General features: G+C 43.8%; 1 protein-coding gene across 1 annotated transcript; it reads right to left on the reverse strand.

Moving 5' to 3' along the window:
* Positions 1 to 9,181: 9,181 nt before the first annotated feature.
* Positions 9,182 to 9,695, reverse strand: LOC122640124. The gene has a single exon (XM_043833259.1). The coding sequence runs from the start codon at positions 9,648 to 9,650 to the stop codon at positions 9,189 to 9,191; it is 462 nt and encodes a 153-aa protein (XP_043689194.1). The 5' UTR covers positions 9,651 to 9,695; the 3' UTR covers positions 9,182 to 9,188.
* Between the last annotated feature and the right edge of the window lie 6,736 nt (positions 9,696 to 16,431).

The following is a 16,431-nucleotide window of genomic DNA, read 5'->3' on the forward strand; positions in this document are numbered from 1 at the left end:
TTAAGGAAGGTGCACAACATCGAGAAGACACCGGAACAAGGATCAGAGGAGAAACAAAGACGGTTGCAGTGGGTAAGGACCTCTTGTACCCTTGGGCTCTGATACCATGTTAAAGTTAATCGAGAACAAGATAGAGAGGAGAAAGAGAGAGAGGAGACGACAGGGAATTTTACGTGGTTTGGTTGTTCAACAACCTACATACAATGTAATGTTTGTATGTTTCCCTTATTATTTTATGTGGAGATTTCAATCCTTATATAAGGGTGAGTGTTGAGGACTTGGTGGAACAGTCCTAGTATACAGGGGAAGAGGGGATTGACTCCTATCTCTTAGAATTCTATCCTTATCAACATTCTCCTATAGGATTCTATCTGTATCAACACTCCTAGCAGCGGGTTCCCTTAGAGTTCTATCCTTATCAATATTTTTCTCAGGATAGACATTAGGAGGTGAGTGGCACTGAACTTTGGCTGCAATAATTTCAAAAGCAAACAGATTTGATTAATGTTATATTTTATTTGGACAGAAAGAAATTTTGGAACATTGACTCTTCTTGTCCGATGTGTAAAGAAGCAGATGAATCAATCTAGCACTTGTTCTTTGAGTTCCCTTTTGCTAGAATTGTTTGGTTTGGATGTTTTGTAGGATTTCAGATTTCTAACCTCCCATCTTCTTCTTGGTCTAGTCTGTTTTCTATGGTTTTATCAAACTTTTCAAAATCTGAATCTTCTTTCTTTGGGGCATATCTTGTTTTTGGGTTATCTTCTATTTGGATAGAAAGAAATCGGTCTTACCATGAACAGGTCAAACCAAACCCCTATCGGGTGCTTGCAAACATCAAAGCATGGGCATCTACCATCCATCAATTTCCAAATGCCAATCCCAAATCACCAGATCATTCTCTTTCTCTTTCCTAGAGTACACCTGCCCTTTCAACCCCCACTTGCTTATTCCCTTAGCAAATTTGAATGATCCTCCTATAAATCATATTCTTTTGATCGATGGAAGTTTTTGATTGATTCAAAGGAAGACGGATGGGCATCTATTCTCTATGTTAGTGATGATATAATTTTAATAGCATATGATTATGGATTTGTAGAAAATGCAAATGAGGCAGAAGGATAAGCAAGAAAAAGGTATCAGGCACCTAACCGTTTGGACAGATTCTGCGAACCTGGCATGTTGGCTACAAAAGGATCAATCACATTGCTGGCCATGGAGACTCTACCATCTCCTTTTTGACATTGTTTCTCTTTATACTTTTTTTTGACAGTGTTGTAATTCATAAAGTAAACAGGGATCCAGTCAAGTCAGCTCATACTTTAGTTAATAGAGCTCGTGTATCTAAGATTGTAAATAAGTATTGTGGTTGCTATTCAAATTGTTGTAACCTCTTTTGCTCTTAATGCATTTTTATTTTCATCAAAAAATAAATAATAAAAAAAACTTTAGTGACAATGGATGAGAGTGTTCTGCTTACATGTATGAATAAATGTAAATGCAGTCCAGAAACTTTGATAGTTTTTTTTAGGGAAATTATTGACCGTACCCCTGAATTATGCCATTATTTTAATGCAACCACACTAAATATGCAAATATGAACTTTAACCTAGATTCTACCAGGGTTAACTCTATGAAATTCAATTGAATAAAATACCCTATTCACTAAAACATATAAAATAAAAAATTAAAAAAAAACTGTTTCAGCATCATCACCCTCTTCTTCTTCATAGAACACCACCACCCACCTTCTGCAACTCCCTCAACCCACCTGCAATTTCCTGTTCATTATATTCTTTTATAATCAAGAAAAAAAAAGAAAAAAGGGCAAAAAGAAGGTTCATTACAGAAATTAGTGGAATTAAGAGGTCAACAAGAGGTCAACAAGACAAGGAAATAGGGATGCCAAGCTCTTTTAGTTATAATCCTCTCCTTCAAGAATCATCTTCAAAGGTGTCTTCTGCCTCAATAGGATCAGCAGCAGCAGGAGGTGGAGGTCGAGCGAATAGAAGAAGATTCAGGTTGCCTTGGGCAATCGACTGGTCCATAACAGATCACAAATATAACCCACAACCGTCACTGTTCTCAGACTTAATACCAGTATATAAACTTGTAACAAAACAATAGGTAATAATGGATTAAAATCACCTTTATATCCATTAACAATCCCAAATAATAGAACCAATAAACAGCAGCTAACAAATACCTATCGCACAACAGAAATAAGGCCCCAAAACCTAATAATGAACTGCTTTAAAAAAATACAGCAACAGTGAATGAAAGGGGTTGAGAGTACTATCGAACAATAGCCTTGGTATATGGAATAATGTCTCAAAATCTCAGGGCAAAGTGATGGCCCAATCCTGGAATCTCACACTTCTTGAATTAGGGTTTAATAAGGAGATTTATGGTACTGACCAAACCAGATTTCAAAACAACTTCATATCACCATCGAGTGGGGGTCCCTAGATGGGGAATGGAATCTCCAAAGATCAGTCCCAACAGTTAAATGACTGAAGAGATCGACAATCTTAAAGGTGTCAGCAGGAAACCCTCAAGAATGGGAGCGGCAGGTGATTGAATGCCTCCTTTGATCAACAATAATGGCTGCAGCAACAAAGTATGAATTGTCTAGGGATGGTTCAATTATCAGAGAGGAGAGAGTAATTGATGTATTAAAGGCTCACTCTTTTGATGAATTTCCATGGCTGAGTTGGTAACAATGCGGGTGAGGGGGTGTGAATCTTTCATTATTGATTTGTTGTCGTTTGAAGAGATACAGGAATATGATAATGGAATTTGTGAGAGAGAACGCCTAAATGGTTTTGCTTACAGGTGAATAGGTTATAGCTCTTTCTTTCCCTTTATCTTTCACTTTGTCTTTGCTGCCTACTTCACCAAAGAAACTGGCTTCGCAACGGAAGTGTTTCCGGCGGACGGGATTGGTGAACGGCGCGCTCCTCGGCTCTGTTCTATCAAGCCAGGGGAAGAAGGTGGGAGATGGTGGTGGCTATGTGTTTTGTTATTTTATTTAAAGGGTAGAATAGGTAATTCAGAAATAATAAGGGCAAAATTGTTTTTTAAAAAAAATTAACGTGCTGACATTAATATTTTTTTTTGGGTTATTTATAAATGCCCCCTGAAAATGGTCATTTGTCCAAATACATCTCTACAATTTTTTTAATTGCAAACTCCCCTTACTTTCAAAACATTATAACAATTTGATCTAATCCGTTAGTAGGACGTTAGAGGTTAGTTTTAAAGAATTTAATACCAAAATGCCCTTATGATAAAAATCAACCAAAATTAAAGAATAAAGTAATCAAATTGTCCTCATCTTCCCCAAATAATTTAACGTTTAAAATGAAAAATTTTGACCACCACCCCTTCAAATGGACCAATATTTCAATGTCAGCCCACTAAGGGCCAATATATCACTTTGGGCCCAAAAATTAATGGAAATAACTGAGAGTTCACTGAATGGAAGTAAAATGACTAAATAACCATTTACGCTAAAAACATTTAAAAAAACACCCAGCTTTCTCCGTCTCCCTCTCCTTTTCTTCTCCGCCTCTGGCTACCTTGGCACCCGTCTCCCTCCCCCCTCCCTTGCCGGCTCGGATTCCGGCTCCATCCCTCTCCCCTCCAAATCTAGCCTAAAAACTCCCTCTCCGACCTCTGCCATGACCCTTCTTCATAAACTGGCGGCAAGCTCCTCCGCAGAGCGACCTTGATATGGCCTCTGCCTCCCTCTCTTCCGTCCTCCATGACCTCGACTTGCTCCTCAAATCCGGTGTCCTCCGCCAATCGAATGCCATCGTTCTCTCTCAACACTGTTCCGACTCCGGCAAAGAGGAGCTAGGTTTTTTCATCCGCAACCTCTTCGCTCACTTGCAGGAGGAGTTTGTAAGAGGAGCTAGGTTTTTTCATCGATCTCTCTTATACCTTTTATCTTTCTCTTTGAGAATTAGTGTAGTAGTCATACACCCTAGGACAATTCAGGCTGTTGAATCTAGGGCTGAAAGACCACCTGGTTTATGAGGTCCATAGGAAAACCAGATCTGAACCTGTGATTATTGCCAGGATTAGTTGCAGTTCTTAAACCCTCCTTAAGAGTAGATGGGCAACCCACTATGCACCAAAATCTTGGCTTCCAACCAAGATTTTTTGAACAAATCTCTCATCACTGCACCCTTGCACAGACTCACTTGGAGTGGATCTTCCAAGCCCCAACTTGCGAACCAGATCTACAATTCCTTTGTCCGCCTGAATCAATTTCAGAAATCTATTGTTAAATTACTACTTATTTGTTGAAGTTTCCTTTGCCGGGATTCAATAGAGTTGGGGGTTACTAACCTTCGCTTGAAGTTTCAAAGTCACTGGCGTTGAATCGAGAGAACTCCTTCATTAGAGCTCTATTTCCTCTGTTTTCCGTTTGATGCTGCGATAAGGGTAATATTTTTACCAAGTCGTTGGGGTTTCCTTGCTGTGATAAGGTTTGAATCCCCATTTCCTTCATCTCTCTCTTTCCTTTGATTTTCCATTGTTCTATTTCTCTTTGCCCCATTCCAAGTGTTTTTTTCTTCTTAGTTTGTCTCTTCTGTCCGTGGATTATGCAACTTCATTTGGGTAACATTAAAATATTGATCCATTTGAGGAGGTGGCGATGAAAGTTTCCCTTATTTTTATTTAGATCTAAAATGTTTGGCTTTGGCTTCGCATGATGAATACGTTCTCGTATTTTTCATACTCCATTTGCAGTTTTAGTAGAAATAGAATTAAAGTAAAACAGAGTAGTGGAGCCAGCCTGGAGAAGTTTAGATTCTCGATCAATGGATCTGATTCGAATGGCCTTGTTTAATCTCTCGAAGTGTTTGAATAATTTAGTCCACCTTTCAGAGTGGTTTCTCAAATAAATATGATCATGTGAGGAGAACACTAGAACAGATTTTGATTCGGCTTTATTTCTGTAAAGCTTTATAAAACATACTCAAAAGTCCACCTCGTCTTAGGATTCCAAACGCCATACATGAACGATACCATGACTGGGGAAATGGGAAACCTGTAAATCTGTGGCTCTGTGTCTCAGATATCGGGAGCACAATTAAAATCGACACTGTGGGATGAAGAATGAACAGAGTACGTACCTTTTAAAAACTGGAAAAGATAACTGGGATTGGAATCCCCAGAACAAAGGTAGCAAAGGTTTAAAAACCTGGAATCATAGTAGAATAAATACACACTGATTGAGAGAATTGGAGGAAGAATTTAATGAAATTGGGATAAATCAGATCTAGTGGAAGTAAAATGGGGAATAGTTCGCTGCTTCCCACCTTCCGATTCACAAACTACTCATATGAAGCCAATATAAAAGGCAGAAGTTGAGAAAAGAAGAATGATAAAAAGACAAATTGAATGGAACTAGAAAAGAGGGGAAAACATGAATACCTTCAGTCTTAACCCGGCCGTTAATGGTGAAACCTTCTGTCGGCCTGCAAAATCCCCAATTCAAATAGAAATTTTTTCAGTGCAAAAATATGAAGAATCATAATCAAATAGTAAGGACCATCCGTTCAAAATTTTGAAGAAGCAACAAAATTAGGGTTTAACAATGAAACGAATTTGGGGAAGATGGTTTTTTGAATGATTTTAGGGTTTTTTTCGATCTTCATTTCAAACCCTAAACTATTTGGAGAAGATGAGGGCAATTTGATCACTTTACTCTTTAATTTTGGTTGGTTTTATCATAAAGGCATTTTGGTCATTAAATCCCATAAAACTAACTTCTAATGTCCCAAACTAATGGATTGGACCAAAGTGTTACAATGTTTTGAAAGTAGGGAGGAGTTTGCAATTAAAAAAGTTATATGGGTGAGTTTAGACAAATGGTAATTTTTAGGGGGGCATTTGAAAAAAACCCTTTTTTTTTTTTTTTTGATAGAATGTTGACATTAATACTTAACAATTAAAAAGTTAACCCCATTAGAATCTAGATTAAAGTATATTTTTTGGTGAAAGAATCTAGGTTAAAATTGATATTTGCATACTTACTGGGGGCATTAAAATAATGGCATAATTCAAATGATGGTGCTAATAATTTTGTTTTTTTTTTTGGGGGGGGGGGGGGGGGGAAGAGTTTTCATACACAGTCGTGCTTTCAACCGTTGGATGAACATGATCGTATACATTACACAGTTCCTCATCCCCATCCAACGGTTGCACGCACGGTCGTGCACCATACACGACCGTGGACGAAACCTTTTGCTTTTTTTTATTTTTTTTTATTTTTTATTTTTATATCTTCAACAACATATTTAAGAGCTTCTGCAACCTCAGCGTTGTGAGTTGTATTATAGTAGACCCTAGATGAAAACTCAACATTTTGGGACTTTAAGCCATGCCCTACGTATTCGATTTGAGCTTTTCAACGGTTGCTATATGTGGAACCACATTGCTCTCTCGATCTCTTTATGCATTCACAGTAAGGGTGTCAAGCAGGGTTTTAAAACGTGGAATCCAAGATGGAATTGGTCTATGGGGATTACGATACAGGAATAGATCTCCAAGAACCCTAGAATCAGTCCTTATATCCAAAATAGGGAATTTCTAGGGTTTATGGGTGTTAATTTGTTGTATAGGAGAGGTCAGAGTCAAGATCTCGCATGACCAATTCTGATACTTATTGGCTGATTCACCGATCCAATTTCCAATTCTTAAAAGCCTGGTGTCAGTCGAGGAAAAATCTATTTGAACCAATGTTTTATAATTGGTATCCGGTTGGTATTAATGTCGGCCGATACCAATATGATATCAATACTAGTAGTAGGTTGGATCAGATCGTTTTATCGTTTTGTTGAAAAGGAATTTCCAATTTTTAAGTAGGACTAGCTTTTCGAAGTTGCTCCCAGCTCACACTATGGTGGAGGAGGTGTCGTGTAGATCTAGGAGTGTGAGCAGTACGAGCTGAAAGGCCCCAATACTATTTGGAGGGCAAGGGGAATAGATGCCAAACCTGACATCTATCTATCGTCATAGAAATCGTTCCTTGGAAAGATTATGGCTCTTGGGTATCCAATCGTTTTGAGCTTTTCAACGGTTGCTCTATGTTGAACCACATTGCTCTCTCTATCTCTTTATGCATTCATAGTAAGGGTCTCAAGCAGGGTTTTAAAACATGGAATCCAGGATGCAATTGGTCTGTGGGGATTTCGATATAGAAATAGATCTCCAAGAACCCTAGAATCAGTCCTAATATCCAAAATAGGGAATTTCTAGAGTTTATGGGTGTGAATCTATTGTATCAGAGAGGTCAGAGTCAAGATCTCGCACGACCAATTCAGATACTTACTGGCCAATTCACCGATCCAATTCCCAATTCTTAAAACCCTGGTGTCAAAAGGAAAAATCTATTTGAATCAATGTTATATAATTGGTATCCGGTTGGTATTGATGACGGCCAATACCAATACGATATCGATACTAGCAGTAGCTCGGATTAGACCGTTTTATCTAAGGATGTCAAAACAAAAACGTAACCAAATACCGAACCCCAAACCGAACCGAACAAATTCAGTTTGGTTTCAGTTCTAGTATATGAGCATTTAATTCGGTTTAGGTTTTGGTTTCACTTAAAAATTTATCGGTTTGAAACGAAACCTAATCGAATACCACACTTAAATCCAAAACCCTTAACTTTTTTTTTTTTTTTTAATGGTATTGCCTTTCCTTTTGCAACTATAATTTTGATATGTTTCTCTTACTTTATTGATGGGTAAGCTAAAAGATAAGATCTGAAAGTGGAGATAACTCACTTGGGATTCTGATTTATTTATTAATATTTCTGATTCCTTTAAGATTTTGTTGAAAAATCGAATTAGAACCGTAAGCAAACCAAACTGAGTATGTTCGGATTCGATTTCCACTTCTAGAACGAATTAGTTCTCGGTTCTGTTTCGAATCACATCATCAAGGCATGAAATCAAAACAATTGACAACCTTTTATCCTTTTGTAGAAAACGAATTTCCAATTTTTAAGGAGAATGAAACATCTGCATATACCAACATGTTAATGTACATGTGAGAGCCAACCACCTATTCTATTTTTGCCATTTAGAAGGAGAATAGAATTTTTATGAAAACAAAATTAAAATATGATTGACTCTCACATGTTCGTTCAGCTGTTGGTACTGATAGAGGAACAAAACTCATTTTTAAATGGACCAGGATCCTCTGCAGTACCAGCGGAACGACAATGCACATCCGATGATACAACAGAAGCCACATAGCACACATGACCCACATGGTCTCTACTGTGCCCTCCGATGTGCACCGCAATTCTTTTTAAATGGGCCTAGCTTTTGAAAGATGCTCCCTCCTCATACTATGGTGGAGGAGGTGTCGTGCAGATCTAGGAGTGTGAGCAGTACGAGCTGAAAGGAGCCTGACTGTTTGGAGGGCAAGGGGCATATATGCCAAACCTGACATCTATCTATCTATCTGTCTCCACACGCGCTTTCCCATGTTAAGCAGAAATCCCAACCCTGTTGGTCCACCACGTTCCCCGACAAAAGAACTCTTCCACTTAAAAAAATAACAAAAAATCATGAGGAAGAGTGGTAAACACTTACGTTCAGGGACCCTTCCTCTTTCTATGAATAAAGTGGGTTAAGATAAGTATCTCAAGATCTAAAGCCCCAGTTAACTCCTAAACCCATACCTTTTTTTTTGGTAAAGCACCTAACCTCATACAGGGGACCCCTAAAATAGGGTAATTCTATTATCAAGTTAGCAAGATTAGCATTTTCAATAAGATAATAGAATTTTATAACTGATGATTACCTTCTAAACCTTTCCCCCTGATAAAGAAGATGCCGAGAAGGGTTAATCCTCACTCACATAGAAAGGGATGGAATAAAGTGGAAAAGGAGTGGAGCACCAGAGTCCAAAGCAAAGCAATCGAACATTCCCCTCCTCAAGTGAGAAACGAATGGTCCTAGAAGAAAAAAAAACGAGAAGAATTAAAATTCCATTAATAATTTAGACTTGTAATGGTGTGATAGATAAGTTCTAAAAAAAACCCAACAAATCTATTTCATCTGGTTTTCCCTAATAAAGGAAAAAAATTCTATTACTTGATTTTTAATTTTGATTTCTAATTCAAGCCATGGATCTTCTTCCTTACTCTTCTTCTACTCCTTCTCCGCTGTTTTCGCCGCTCCCTCGTCTTCTTCAAGCTCAAAGGCAGAGATTGGAAGAGACCTTGACAGCCCAGCAGGAGTCATGAACGTTATCTTCCCAGAAGAAGGATCATCGATGTAGATATCAGAGAGAGAAACCCAGATAAAGAGCTCTTTGGTCTTCACTCCACTCAGCTTCTTTAATTTCCTTGGCTCAACAAAGGCTGTGATCTCTGTCGCGTAAGATACCTTCTTGCTCACTTTGCGGAAGACATGTTCCGTCGATTTCTTCTGCTTCAGCCACACGAACCCAGTTTCTCTGTTGTAACCCACTTCTTCCATGTCCTTCAGAGGTAGAAGACCTTTGGGAAGCTCCATCTGCGATAAGATCTCAATCGATTTTTCCTTGCAGAGGGCTTCGCCATGGTAGATCTCCGCATTCTTTCTGTACTTTTCGATAATCTGTGATGCCATGTCTAGCCAATGATCTGTTTCTCCGATTACAAGAGAGAAGACATAGAAGGAGTGGAAATGAAGGAAAGCAAGGGGGGTTTTGTAGATGTTTGGGTGGAGTTGGAATTACGCAATTGTCCCTGTGTTTTTTCGAGATTGAAACACGGAAACGCGTTGGACAATGGAACGGTGACAGATGTGCCCCGGTAAACAAACCGACGCAGTATTGACTCTGGTCCTGAAGAGTCATTTGGAGTTAATTAAAGATTTGCCAGGTGTCTTGATTGAGGTAAATTAAGATTTTTTTGGTAATAGAGGTAAATAAAGTTTGGTTTCGATGGGAAAAATTTCTCTCTCCCATATTTATCATATATTTATTCAAAATCCCATATTAAGTTTCTTTACTAATTACTCCCATAAAGCCAAACTTTCACCTCTTTAATCTCCCGTTCAAATTCTAAATCCTTAAATTATCCCTCTCTTCCCCTCCCCTCTAGGGGAACTCCATTAATTCCTTCAGCCTCTCCCTCCTCACACCCTCCACCAAGCAACCACTCTCTCACCTTGACTTTGACAAAGAAAGAAGAGATTCGGGGGTAAAACACTTTCAAGAGATCCATCTTTGGAGAGACAATGTGTTGCAACGCTTGGATCGCAAGGGGCACTACAAACATTGGGTCTGTAGTTCTGTGTGTAGCTGCTGCATCACCACCTTTTCTTTGAATTGCAATTGATAAAGCATAAAATCACCTCACCAGTCAGAAGCTGCCACGTGGCCAAGCCGAGGTCACCCCAAGAACTGAACCAAGCTGAATCGAAAATCGGGCCCACCCGATCTCCGTCAGGTCGCATGGCTGGGCCGAGCACTCGGTCGAGCCCGCAACACATCACCCAAGTCAGCCTTAAAACTTCGGCCGAGCATACACCGGGCGACCTAAGCCAAGGTCGACCTCCCATGCAAACCTCACTGGCCGACCTCCTAGGCCAAGCCCTCCACCAAAGTCCTCATAACGGTCCGTCGAGAATCACGGAGCCATGTCAGCACGCCTCGAGAATCACGGGATAAGAATCAAGTCACAATCCTAACGCGATACGAAATCACCCCAGGTATGGACTCTTACCTTAACAAGAGTCCGACCCCGAAAATGACTCTCCACACCGCTCTACGCAATAGAACCTTCCAAAAGAAGGACTTCTACCATACTAGGACTCTCCCAACCGCCTCACCTCATCCTCGCTCTATAAATACTCAGGTATGGAGCTCTATTGCTCATCTCACTTTTACTAAGCTGTTACGCTGTTGCACTGGAGACCTGACTTGAGCGTCGGAGATTCCTAGGCCGGAGCCACACCGGCTCTCTTGCGCTCACTCGGTTTTTTGTAGGCTCATCCGTGGGCGAACCGGGCGACGGAGGTTTTCACACGCAACAGATTTGGCGCAGTCTGTGGGAACGACGTCAGCAAGCCATCGTCGTTTCTACCAACTTCAAGAGCAGGAACAATGGTGCAAACAAGATCAGGACAGCACGGCTCCGCCTCCCGCGGGGATGAGCCGCAACCTGATAGGCAAGCGAGACGTTAGCCGCCCCCTGAGGCATCACGGCAAGGCGTGACCGGAAGACCCCCTCGGGCAGGGGGTGTACAGCCCATCACAGGTGCAGCGGCCAATCCAACTCCCCCGTCCGAGGGTGGGAATGGTGGAAGTGTGCTGGACACAGCAGCAGCTGACCGGACACAGGTCGAGTCAAACTTGAACGGGCTGAGCCTACCATTGCCGCCAACCTTATCGGAGGATTTGGATCTGAAAGCCCCGACGAATAACCGACAAGTTATGGATTTGCAGTTGCAGATGCTCCACACTAATGGGATGCTGTGTACTTTCATGACCCAGATGGCCTGGGGTGGGCTGATGGGTCAACCACTGATCGCGCCCCCTATAGCTCGGGTGGTCCGCGTAGAGGGAAACTTGCCACAGAATGGTGGCCGGCATTGGACCGAGCCTAGCCGAGCCGTATCCTCACATCCGCCTCGTCAGAAAACTCCTCCTCCGCATCCCAACAGGAGCGCTCGGCAGGGTGAGCAGGAGCATCGTCAGAGGCCGAAGATCGGGTAAGAGATCGAACCAACGGCTTCGGTAGCGAGGAGATCGGTATTTTTGGGCCGGCTCGGAGAGGACGGACAATCGAGGGCACACCGAGAACAGTAGGAGGTAGCCCCCTGGCGCCGAAGCCCACTACCTCTCTGAGAAGAACAGCCGAGGAGCCCCCGTGGGTCCAATTTCCAGGTGGAAAGAAGAATAAGGAGGGGTGATGCTGACCGAGCCGACCAGAATGGCCGACCTCAATGGGACAACCAAGTGAACCGATCCCGAGCTGAAGGATAAAATGGAAGACCTCGGCTGAATGAGCGGGACGATTTGCACCAGGTGGACGAGCCGAACGATCAAGCACATGAAATTGAGCTGGAAAAGCGGCTACGAGACTTGGCCGAGCAGGTTGAGGGATTGAAGAAACAGGCGACCCCCGGATGCCTATTCACTGGTCGGACGACACCCTTATCCTCCTAAGATCATGACCGCGCCACTACCGACCGGGTTCAAGCCTCCTCCCTTCGACCGGTATGATGGGACGATCGACCCGACAGATCATATCAACTATTTCAATGCGATGATGGCCATGTACGGGGGAACCGAGATTGTCTCTTGTCGGGCTTTCCCTGCATCCCTCAAGGGCGCAGCGACCTCATGGTTCTCCTGGTTGCCACCGAACTCCATAACAGGCTTCGCTCAACTCTCTCGAGCCTTTGTCACGTGCTTCCAGAGTAGTATGAAACACAAGAAGACGACGGTCAACCTCCTCAGCGTGAAGCAACGATCTGATGAGTCGATCCGAGCGTTCATCTCACGTTTCAATAAAGAATCCTTAGACATCACGGATTTGGATGAGGCCACGGCCCACACTGCGATGAGCAACGGGCTCGCTGACATGGACCTCATCAAGGACTTGGCCCGAAAGCTGACCAAAAACCTGGTTGAGCTCTTGGAGAGGTGCAATGAGTTTGCAAATATGGCCGAGGTGCTCCAACCCCGAAAGGGAAACAAAGGTCGAGCTGAGAAGAAAAAGCCGATGATCGATGACCCCAAGGAGGAAAAGCGATCTAGGATGGATCATCGAGCTGAGAGATCAGACTGAGCTCGGAGTCCCGACTACACCCCACAGAATACCTCTTGCAAGGAGATTTTGATGCAAATACAGGACGGCGGGTACATCCGCCGACTCCGACCGATGCAAGTCGGGTCATCTCGGAATCCCAATAAGTATTGTCAATTCCACAAGGACACCGGTCACAACACCGAGGATTGTTATCAGCTGAAAAGAGAAATTGAAGAGCTGATAAAAGCGGGGCACCTAAAGCGATATGTCAAGGGAGGTCGAGAAGAACGTGGGGGTTGGCGACCTGAAGATTGCGATCAAAGGAGAGCCGATCCAAGGTCCAAAAATAGGCGGGCCGAGCGTGATGAAGATAAAGCCAGAGCTGAGAAGAAAGATGACGGATCCGGGCTGAGCAGTGACAAGGGAGCTCCCATATACACTATCCTTGGAGGGCCCGAACAAGAGTTCACTCGGAAGGCCAAGGTAAATGCGTGGTTCATCGGAGTCACCGAGATGCCAGGCAAAAGGCCAAAGTCTGAGGCAACGATCTCCTTCACCGAGGCTGACCTGGAAGGTATAAGTTTACCTCACGATGATGCTTTGGTGGTGTAGGTGGAAATTGCAAAGAGACCCGTTCATCGCGTATTGGTCGACACGGGTGCATCCGTGGACCTTATGTCGCTAGACGCGTACAGATAACTTGGCTTCGGCGATGAAGCACTCAAGCCGGAGGGCACCTCACTTCATGGGTTCTCGGGAGCCGCCGTCACCATCAAGGGCTCAATCGACCTACTGGTCACGTTCGGACAAGCTCCATGTCAAGCGATGATCCAAGTCAAATTTATGGTAGTGCGGTCGGTGGTGGCCTTCAACGCCATACTCGACCGCCCATCACTGACCGCTCTCCAAGCCATCATCTCGTCAACACACTTGAAAATGAAGTTCCCTACAGAGAACGGCATTGGAGAAATCCGAGGTGATCAAAAGAAAGCTCGAGAGTGTTACGCCACATTCGTCAAGCAAAATAAAGGCAACGTCCGAGGAATGGCGATGTGCATCGAACACCTCCTAGAAGACCAGCGGGATGAGCTCACAGAAAGGCGCAAAAGACCTGTAGAAGATCTCACCCCGTTCTCCCTTAGCGATGAAGATCCGACGAAGATGGTATAACTGGGGTCATTGTTGAGCGAGGAACAAAGGAATCGGTTCAAAAACTTCTTAAAGGCAAATGCCGACGTATTCTTCTGTCAGCCACCGACATGCCCGGTATACCTCAGCATATAGCCAAGCATCGACTACACATAGATCCGAGTTAAAAGCCGGTTCAACAGAAGAGAAGGAACTATGCCCTTGATTGCCAAGCCACCATCAAGGAAGAAGTCAAGAAGCTACATCGATCAGGTTTCATCCGAGAAGAAAAATTCTCTACTTGGTTGGCGAACGTCATTATGGTTTCCAAGCCGAACGAGAAATGGAGGATGTGCGTCGACTATACTGACCTTAACAAGGCTTACCCAAAGGATGAGTATCCGCTACCTCGGATTGATCTCTTGATTGACACCACGGCGGGACACGAAATGTTGAGCTTCATGGACGCATACTCCGGCTACAACCAAATCATGATGCATGAGGAGGATGAGTCGTACGTGGCATTCTGAACTGACCAAGAAATTTTTGCTATAAGGTCATGCCATTCGGATTGAAGAACGCCGGAGCAACATACCAACGGCTTGTGAACTATATATTCCACGAGCAGATCGGAAGAAACATGGAAGTCTACGTGGATGACATGTTAGTAAAGAGCTTGAAGGTCGAGCACCACTTGGCCAACCTGGAAGAGGCCTTTGGCGTATTGAGGAAGAACCAAATGAAACTGAACCCCGCCAAGTGTGCATTCGGCGTGACCTCGGGAAAGTTCCTCTGCTTCATGGTCTCCATCAGAGGCATCGAAGCCAATCCGCCAAAAATCAAGGCCATCCAAGAGATGAGCCCTCCAAGGACGATCCGAGAAGTACAAAATCTAAACAGGCGAGTGGCGGCTTTGGCACGATTCATGGCGAGGTCGGGCAACAAGTGCCTACCGTTCTTTAAGGCCCTCAAGAATATCCGAAACCCGAAGGACTTCGTCTAGTCGGACGAGTGCCAATAAGCTTTTGAGGAGCTGAAGAAATACTTGGAAAACCTGCCTCTGCTCAGCCGACCCGAGCCAAAAGAAGAGCTTCAAGTTTACTTAGCTGCTACCCCAGTGGCGGTCAGCGCGGTGTTGGTTAGGGAAGAAGGCCGAGCTCAGAAGCCTATATACTACATCAGCCATGTTCTTGTCGACGCCGAGATGAGATACTCCAGGTTCGAGAAGGTAGCATTCGCTCTTGTCACGGCCGCGAGAAAACTAAGGCCATACTTTCAAGCTCATCCGATTGCGGTGCTGACCGACCAGCCTCTCAAGAAGATATTGTACAAGCCCGACATATCAGGTCGGCTAATCACCTGGGCGGTTGAGCTGAGTGAGTATGATATAAGCTATCGCCTGAGCACCACGATAAAAGGACAAGCCCTTACAGACTTCGTCGTCGAGTGCACAATACCCGACCTCGAGGTCGAGTAAGAGAAGACAGCAGAAGAAGCCAATACAGAAGCTGAGGCTGACCTGACCTGGACCATGAACGTTGACGGCTCAAGCAACCCCGGAGGAAGCGGAGCTTGGCTGATCCTGGTAAGCCTCGAAGGCTTTCGCGTCCAATATGCCCTAAGGTTCAAGTTCCCAGCCTCAAACAATAAGGCCGAGTATGAGGCCCTCCTGGCCGGACTCCGAGTTAGCAAAGCCATAGGCATCAAGCAATTGAGGGTACGAGGAGATTTGCAACTTGTGGTCAACCAGGTTAACGGAGACTATGAGGCAAAAGATGAAAGAATGATAGCCTACCTGAGCCGAGCACTGGAGTTGATTTTTGAGCTCGAGCACTTTGAGATGACCCGAGTACCGAGGAAAGAGAACGCCGTGGCCGACACCCTGTCTAGGTTGGTCGAGGCCGACCTCCCAAATTTGAGCCGATCAGTGTACATCAAGATTTTGGAGAAGCCATCCTTGCAAGAGGAAAGCGTCGAACACATTGAGGAGGATGGGCCGACCTGGATGGATCCCATTGTAAACTATTTGGAGAATGACTAGCTCCCGGAGAATCGGGAAGAAGCGAGGAAAGTCAAAATTTGAGCTGCCAAGTACACCATGATCGATGGGGTGCTTTATACGAAAGCCATCTCAGTGCCCCTTCTTCGATGCCTCGGGCCAAAGGGCGCTGAGTACGCCCTGGCCGAGGTGCACGAAGGAATATACGGGAGACACATGGGTGGCCGAGCCCTAGCATACAAGATATTGCGATAAGGTTTCTACTGGCCAAAAATACAAGAAGAGGCCATGAAGTATGTGAAGACGTGTGAGAAGTGTCAGCTCTTCGCACCAGTGCCGAGCCAACCTGCAACCAAGCTGACCTCTATGCTGAGTCCAATTCCTTTTGCCATGTGGGGGATGGATATACTTGGAGACTTCACCCCGGCTTCTAGAAATTGGAAATACGTGGTCGTCACCATCGACTACTTCACTAAGTGGGTTGAGGTTGACCCCTTAGCCACCATCACCGAGAAGAGCATGG

Source organism: Telopea speciosissima, chromosome 9 (assembly GCF_018873765.1).
Source record: "Telopea speciosissima isolate NSW1024214 ecotype Mountain lineage chromosome 9, Tspe_v1, whole genome shotgun sequence".
Lineage (NCBI taxonomy): Eukaryota > Viridiplantae > Streptophyta > Magnoliopsida > Proteales > Proteaceae > Telopea > Telopea speciosissima.